The sequence below is a fragment of the Vicugna pacos genome, chromosome 1 (assembly GCF_048564905.1).
Source record: "Vicugna pacos chromosome 1, VicPac4, whole genome shotgun sequence".
NCBI classification, from domain to species: Eukaryota; Metazoa; Chordata; class Mammalia; order Artiodactyla; family Camelidae; genus Vicugna; species Vicugna pacos.
This window is the reverse complement of record NC_132987.1, coordinates 116,774,074-116,782,967: the sequence shown is the minus strand read 5'-3', so window position 1 is coordinate 116,782,967 and position 8,894 is coordinate 116,774,074. Positions and strand designations below refer to the sequence as shown.

At 33.6% G+C, this 8,894-nt stretch overlaps 1 protein-coding gene across 4 annotated transcripts in view; it reads right to left on the bottom strand.

The window, feature by feature from the left end:
- Window positions 1-7,624: 7,624 nt before the first annotated feature.
- The window catches only part of MORC3 (MORC family CW-type zinc finger 3), a 34,899-nt gene continuing 33,629 nt past the window's right edge, over window positions 7,625-8,894 (bottom strand). For all 4 annotated transcript variants that reach the window (XM_072968958.1, XM_072968976.1, XM_072968967.1 and 1 more), the window contains exon 17: window positions 7,625-7,819. In XM_072968958.1, the coding sequence (XP_072825059.1) occupies window positions 7,666-7,819 (154 nt within the window). In that variant the 3' untranslated portion in view covers window positions 7,625-7,665. The remainder of the gene's footprint in view (window positions 7,820-8,894) is intronic.

Here is an 8,894-nt window from a genome sequence, read left to right as displayed (position 1 = left end):
GGCTCAAAGGAAGTTTGTAGAGAAGGAGGCATTTAAAACGGACTTCAAGTGATATAGTTATCAATGAGCAGCTCTGGAAAATGGGGATTTTGAAGAAATGGCTGTTTACAGCTCTAAAACAGGAAATGTATTAGATGAGCCTGAAACACCTTATTATCCTAGAAAGCAAGAAAATCACCAAAGACTACAAGGATTATGTAATAAGGACATAGGACCCAATTTGAAGAGACCTGTAGCCAGAGCAAGACAATTTAACATTGGAAAATGGCTACAATGGATTGAAATACATTAAATGTTAAATTCAAAAGTTGACAATGATATTAACAACAAAAACCTTGTTGGTTACCTTTGGAAGATATTTGGGAAACAATGCCTGAGTCAAACATTTATCCTGCCTATTCCATATGAATTATATACCTGAGGATAACTAAATAGGTTTTCTCTATAAATTTCCCAGCAATTCAAAAGGAATTAAAAATATGAGTATCACCATTTCACAGCTCCTAATAATGCATCTAGGTGTGATTGTTAATGAATGCTAAAAATCATTATGTAAAAGAATGATAGGGAACTTCATAAAGGATGGATTTGGATGACAAAACTTAAAGTCACGAATTGATCTTAATGTAGTAAAAAGAGACAAATACACATTATGTATCCCTTGATGTGATGCAATAGGATGAACATAGTACTTCTTAAGAACTCAAAAAAAAATCAAAAAGAACTTGAATGTGATTAACTCTGTAGATCCAACTACTAGTTTATAGGAAATATGAGAGAGAGATTTTTTAAAATTAAATCAGTAACAAAATGAGGGAACTAAATGAAAAATGTTCTGATTTCTTCAATAACTAAAAAGAAAGAAAACAAAGGAAGAACAACCTACAAATCTAAAGAAACTTTAGAAACATATCAACCAAATGCAGTATGTGTTTTCTGTTTGGATCCCAACTTGAAGAAACCAGCTGGAAAAATAATTATGAGATGACCAAAGAAATTTGAATACTAAATAGATTTGATATTGGAGGATGATTAATATTTAAGGTACAATAACAGTATTATTTTTGTGTTTTAAAATCCTCATATTTAAAATCTGAAATGAAAAATTTTAAATCTCATACTCAGTGATAATACTACATTATTTACAGATGATATTATACACTATGTACAATTTGCTTCAAAATATAGGAGGGGCAAGAGAACACAGAAGAACAATAGAGAAAATCAACAAAACCAAAAGCTGTTTCTTTGGAAAACATCAACAAAATTGACCTTAGCTAGACTGATTAAGGAAAAAAAAATTCAAATTACTAAAATCAGAAAAGGAAGTGGGGACATGAAAAAGTGATGTTGTAATAGAAAGGATTATTCTTATGGAAATAAATAGAATACTGTTATGAGCAATGGTATGCCAGAAAACTGGATACCTATATAAATGGACAAATTTCTGGAAACACAAAACTTATGAAACTTAATCACAAAGAAGTAGAAAATCTGAATAGACTTAAAACTAGTAAGGAAATTGACTCAATAAAAACCTTCCAACAAAGAAAAGACCTGGATAGATGGAGTCACTGGTGAATTCTACCAAACATTTAAAGAATTAACACTAATCTTTCTCAAACTTTTTCAAAAAATTAAACAGGCGGAAAACACTTCCTAACTTATTCTATCAGGCTGAAATTACCCTGATACCAAAGCTAGACAGAAACCACAAGAAAAGAAAAACACAGACCAATATTATGCGTATTGATGCAAAAAAACCCCAAATAGTAATAAATCAAATTCAGCAACATATTAAAAGGATTATACACCATGACCAAGTGGGATTTATTCTTGAAATGCAAGAATAACTCAGCATATGAAAACCAATCAACATGCCATCCACATTAATGGAATGAAAGGGGAAAAACTCCACATTATCATCTCATTTGATGCAAAAAAAACATTGAACAGAATTCAAGATAATTTCATAATTAAAACAACAACAGAGGGGAAGGTATAGCTCAGTCATAGAGCACATGCTTAGCATGCACGTGGTCCTGGTTCAATTTCCAGTACCTCCATTTAAGTAAATAAATCCAATTCCCCACCCCCCCGCAAAGTGTTTGGCTCTCTAAACTATGTGCATATATAAGCTTGATAAAAATAAATACTAAATAAAATAAGCTTAAAAAAAAACCAACAGTAAACCAGGAATGGAAAGAATCTTCCTCAATGTGATAACAGTAGTGTATGAATAACCCACAGCTAACAGCATACTCGATGGTGAGACTGAAAGCTTCTCCCCTAAGAGCAAGAACAAGACAAGAATGCCCAATTTCACCATGTCTATTCAACATAATATTGGCAGTTCTAGCCAGAGCAATTAAGCAAGAAAAATAAACAAAAGACATAAAAATTGGAAAGGGAGAAGTCAAAACTATCTCTTTGAACATGACATGATTTTGTATGTAGAAAACCCTAAGTATTCCACATACACAAAAATGTTAGAATAAATGAATTCAGCAAAGATGCAGGATACAAAATCACATAAAAAATCAGTTCCATTTCTAAACTAACAATGAACATTCAGAAAGGAAACTGAGAAAAAATTCCATTTACAATAGCATGAAAATAATACTTAGGAATAAATTTAACCAAGGAAGCGTAAGACTTGAACAATGTGTCAGACTGTGTCACTTCTGCTGGCAGCTAGTCAGACAACTCACACTCCTGGAACTCTGAGGATCTCACAGCAAGTTTCCATTCTGCAGTCTATGAACACCTCCCCCAGAAGTGACATGCATAAAGTCATACAGCAAATTGGGAACAGTGCTTTCTAGTCTCAACTGTCCCCACAAACACGTTTGAGAGATTCTCCACTAGGAGTCACAAGAACACGGGACAACTGCCTATATAGAAAAAGAAAGTAAGTCCAAATTACTTCGTCAGCCCCGGATCAGATCACAGCACAAGCTTTCAAAACATAAGCCACACAGTACAAAACACCGGCCACAATTTTCAATAGCACTGAACAGGAAACCCATAGATTAGGAAGACTGTTCGACTCACTTTGTACTTTCTGAGTATAAAGCACCATTACACTTTGTTATGAAGGTATGGCTGAGTTCTGGATAGTATTTACATATTGAAGACACTTATATTAGCCAGATTGAGGTAAAAAGTTCTTTTGAGTCTATTCTATATATTGTTACCATGTTGAGTCTTGACTGCTTTACAAGAAATTAACACTGAACCTTGAGGTTAAACTTGTTTTACATGTTTGAAATAGGAAATTGTATTTACTCACAACCCATGCTTACTAGCACGTTTGTGTAGGAAATTATTTGTGGTTCACACTCGTTTCATAATGGTTAATTCATTCTCCATGACCACACTTACCTATCTTTGAGCGGCTTGAATTTACCAAGACTGTCTTCTCTTGTCTTGACATTCTCCTGAGGCCAGTATATGTAAATTAACTTTGTGATCATAAAATTAATTCTAAAAATAATATATGTTTTCCTCTATGCCAAGTGGATGGATAGTAATGGCATTCCTTTCGTGATCTGCGGCCAATGTCCAAAAGACAAATACAGCTGACCCCTGAACAACATGCGTTTGAACTGCATGGGTTTACTTACATGCAGATTTTTCAGTAAATATATTGGAATTTTGGAGGGAGATTACAATGAAAAAATAGATGAACTACGTAGTCTAGAAAAATAAAAAAAAAAAAAGTTAAATGTCATGAATGCATAAAACTTATGTAGATACTAACCTTTCATAGGCACAAGATATTTAGTATACAATTTATGCATTAATTTTGTTTTATAACTTTGCTTTCAAAGAATTATATTACCATACAGTATGCCTTTCTCAGAATTGGAGAAAATGCATATCAGCCTATCATCACAGCCAAGTCGTTTTTTAAAAATATTAATGTTTCCAATACTGTGTTATGAATATGACTGCAATACTGTATGCCGTAACAATTTTATGACTAGTGTATAGGCTAGGCTACCTTGAAGCAACTGTATGGATTACACTAGGCCACCACAAAGGAAGGTGAGGGTCCATCTTAACAGATGACAAACTTCGGCAGTACAGTAAACATATTTTCCTGATGATTTTAATTTTTCTCTAGCTTGTTTTATTGTAAAAAATATAGTATATGATACATATATGACATACAAAATGTTAACTGTTTATTGGTAAGGCTTGTGCTCAACAGTTGATTATTAGTAATTTGGGGAAAGTCAAATTATACATGATTTTTGACTGCATGGGAGTCAGCACCCATAACCCCTGAATTGTTCAAGGGCCAGCTGTATATAAAGGCATGAATCCGGCAGGTCTCTGACTCCAATCCAATGAGTCTGTTTATGTGACACTGTGCAAAGTACAATTTCACCTCCTGTGGATTTTCCGAAAGCTAGGAGTCATCTGGGCAGTTTGTGGCCACATTAACGGGCATTCGGCTTCTTTAAAGTATTAAGACAAAAAACCCAACAGAAAAGAATTGACAGAGAATGATTTGGTACACAGAAAAAAGGAATTAAAATGACCAAAAAACATATGAAAATATGTTCAACCTGAGACAAAGAAGTACAAGCTCCCATTTTTTCACATATCAAACTAGCAAGTTTGACGGAGAGAAAAAAACACGCTCAAACATTTGTTTTTCATAGGAGTATAAATACAACCTTTTTGGATGGCAACATTTATTAAAATTAATATAGCATACACTCTTTGACCTACCAATATTCACTACAAGGAATTTACACTCTGAATATACTTGAAAAAGCCTGTGATATGTATTAATTTTCACAGCAGCATTTTTTGTAATATCAAAAGATGAGAAATTAATGAGCGTTGGGAGCATACTCATATCATAGTACTAAAGCTGTTCAAAAGAGTAATATGGAATTACCAATTATACGGTGTAATACTTGTGTAAATTTGATACAAATATATAATCAAGTATAAAGATATAAAATTTAATATAAACTGAATGCATATATATGAATGTGTATGTGTATGCAGCTAATATTTTCTGGAAGGACATCGAAAAATAACAGTGGTCATCTTTAGGGAGGCAGTGGGGAAGTCTTTTCACTTCGTAGGATTCTGCTGCACTTACATTTCTAACTTGGGCACCAGCTCCGCTTCCCTCTCCCCATCCTTGCTTTCCCCAGTGAGAAAGTGGCCATGCAGATCCTGAGTTTGTTTCAAGACCCACTTGAGTTCAACACTTGTAAATATTCAACACTGGAGGGTATAGATCAATGGCTTTAAGCAATGGTGCTGCACTGGAAGGCCTTTAACAAAACAAAACACCTGATACTTTGGTCCAACCCCAAAGGCTCTTAATTAGTATGGGTTGCATCCTTACATTGGGGTTCCTAAAAACTCCCCAGGTGATTCTAAAATGCAGGCAGTAGCGAGAACCACCGGTATCCATCACTTTAAATTATTCCTCCAGGACAAACAATGACCTAAAGGGCCATGTGATAGTAAGAATCAAGTGTCTGAGATCGTGGGCAGAGTCACCAGCAGTACCTGCCCACATCAGGAATCTGAGGCCCAAATAAAGGACACATGGATATGCCACATCGTTCCTGCTATGTGAACACAGCTTTTACTGATTTTGTAGCCTTAGCTGACTAAAGCAGGTCCTGTTTGGAGGGACTGTGGACTGTTCTGGTTTACATTCTCATACTGTTTTTGTTTTAAAGTAGTAATGAGTTTAAGCAACACTTTCCTCCCACACTAGCCTTTTAACAAATTCAACTTAATAAAAAAGGTATCTCTACCTTAAAATTACATATGCCATGAAAGCCCATGTTACTCTTCTGTTAAACTCCTTGTTAGCCACATTTTCAAAGAATCGTATCTTGGCAGTAGTTTCTTAAAGAGTGAGTAATAGGTATTTCCAAAGAATCATTTTAGCAAGCAAGTTTCTCTTACAAATTCTATGATTAACTTTTCCATTAAGCCAGTTAACAGCCATATAAAATCTGCATTTTTACAAGAATATAGCTGACCAAAAGGAAGGGGAAAATAGCAAATTCCAGAAATAACTGCTACATAAATATTCACAACTTAGACATGCTATACACAGCTATCATCTAGGCAAGGTTTCTTTAGGTTAAAGAAAAAGTTCCTTTTTGAGTGTGAAATGTACACACACTTTCAAGGTGAGCTCAGTTGTAGTCTTAATGGAAACAAATAGCATTAGTCTTCTAACTATAACTTCTAATTAATATAGTAGAATGAGCTCAACTTGAAGGTCTTAACAGATACAATTTTAACTTTCAAAATATACCTTGAATGTAGAATTCCTTTGAAGTAATATCTGAAGAGTTAGCCATCATATATATATATTTATTTTATTACAAGATATTTTAAAATTTGAGCAGATACAATTGTGACAGAAAACCAGCTTCATACCAAAAATACACTTTCAATTACTTTATCAAGCAAATAAAAACAATCTTCATTTATTTGCTTTTTTAAGAAATTAATGTACAGTAGAAATTTAATATTGTACATGACACACATAATTAAGCATACAAAAAGAACATATATTGAATGTTCAGAAACAAAAGTAAAAATAAATAGCAATGATAAAACTTTGAAAAAATAATGCACATTTTAGTTGTGGAAAATATGATTCTTAATTATATATACATAGTTATACTTAATAAAGTCATCTCTTTCAAATTGCACAAAACATGGGACCAATAAAGCATAATTTTTATGGCATGTAATACTATGATCCTAGGAAGTTTGTTGCTTAACTCCTGGATATAAACCACTTAGGTCTGTAATATAATATAAAGATCTGCAGTACTGTTGGAGAAAGACTGTCTTCCTCAACTCACGTTAACCTGCAGTAATCCTACAAAAGGCTGTTCAGGAAATTTCACAAAAAGAAATGTTAAACAATTATTGTGCCCACTCCATGCGGACTAAGCCAAAAATGGGCTTCAAAGTAAATGTGGCGGGACATAAAATATTTTTGATACTTTTTTTATACTAAAGATCATTTCTTCTTTCTGTAAAACACTTTTGTTTAACCATGATTGGCAATCTCAGCACAAAAAAAAATCCTAGCAAAATGGATGGAGTTTCTACTTACCTTATTTCAGGAGACAAGAATTTATAGAAAAGCAGCATTAATGCTCAATTCAGTTACAACTTATCAGGACTGTTAGTCCATTTTTAAAAACCCTGTTTTAAACTTCTCTGTAAGAAAATCAAAGGGAACATTTCCATTTGTGTTATGGCACAGCCCTCAATTCAGAGAAAAAATACACTTTGGGGAACCAGAAAACTGCACAAAGGTTAGGGGCAACCTGAAAACCTATGGTGAAAAACACTTGAGTCCTCCAGGGTAATAAAAAAATATGCAGACTTAATTACAAATATTTACATTTCAAAGCAGAATCATGAATTGGCTAAGTAGCTGCTCAATACCAATGATTCATGGGCATTTCAAAAGTGGGATAATGTGTCCACAATACTTGTGTCCACACTTGAATGCATAGAATACAGAAAAGATCGTGGTTCTTCAGTCTGTTTACCTATCATATCTGTAACAAAGTTGTTTACACTCTGAAAGCTGTACAACCAGAAGGGCTGAGCAGGTATTTTTATTATCTCACACAGAATATACTTTTAAGTACTACTGATTTCACTCATTTGTTCGACAACTTGTCCTAAAATCTCATCAACTACGTCAACATCATAATTCACTTGCTGAAGATCGAGATCAGGTACAATCATGGCCAGCAGCTGTCCTACGTTAACTCGAAGAGATCGAAGTTTGAGGCTGCAAATACAAATATTACACCTATTAGATGAACATTATAAATAATAGTTTAATAGTCATGTAGGGCTTAATATTTAAGAGAAACATTAAAATTGAATCTCTCTAGAATGATATACAACTAAAGGAAAAGCAAAACTTCTCTAGAGAACAGAATTTAATAATTCATTTAACTTAATTCATAATTTAATCTAATAATTAAGAATTTATCAGTTGGTAAATAGAGTGTTTCATAAAACTAATCACTGTATTTGGTTCCAACTAGTACAATTTTAATATGAGACTGGAGAAAATGTGGACTGGTAAAATACATATATTACAATACATTATTTACAATTGAAAATTTTGTTATTACCTGGAAAACAATGGTGATATTACACTAAGTGAGAACATTGAACAAGAATGCATCTCTTTGAACTTCAGCTTCCTTTTGAGGAAAGTAAACTGAATTATTCACTAAAACATGTACTGTGAGATATCCATAGTTGTGTAAAAGGAAAAAGAAATGGTTCTGTGGTCAAATAAACTTATAAAACTTTGGGTTAAATAATGTTAAACAGGACTTTATTTTAAAATGCAGGATTTCTTTGAACCTATCATATGCTAAAGTTCACTGACTATCCATTTTACTATGCATTTATTATAAACATTGGGAAATCCTGGATTAGATTATCATTCCTTCCTGGTGCACATACATGTATGTGAGTATCAACATTCTAGACTTTAAATACCTACAACCACACAGCAGCCTTTGCTTCGAAGCTGAGTGAAACACGTGGATCAAGAGAATGTTAACGTATGCTCTTATTCCGCCCCCTTCAAAATGTAAGTCCATTTTATTTTAGATACTGATCTTTCCAGGGGGTGGAAATCTCTGATGGGGCAAGATGCTCATCTTTGGTTGACAAGGCACAAAAATGTTATTTTAAGCATGTTTTGTGAGCTTAAGAGTCCATTGCACAATTTTAGCCCTTAATGACAATTTCTGAATAGTAAGTTATCAACAGACCACCAACACTGTCAGAACCCCAAGCCCATTTGAAATCTCAATGAGAGAGGGTTATCATTCATTTACTGT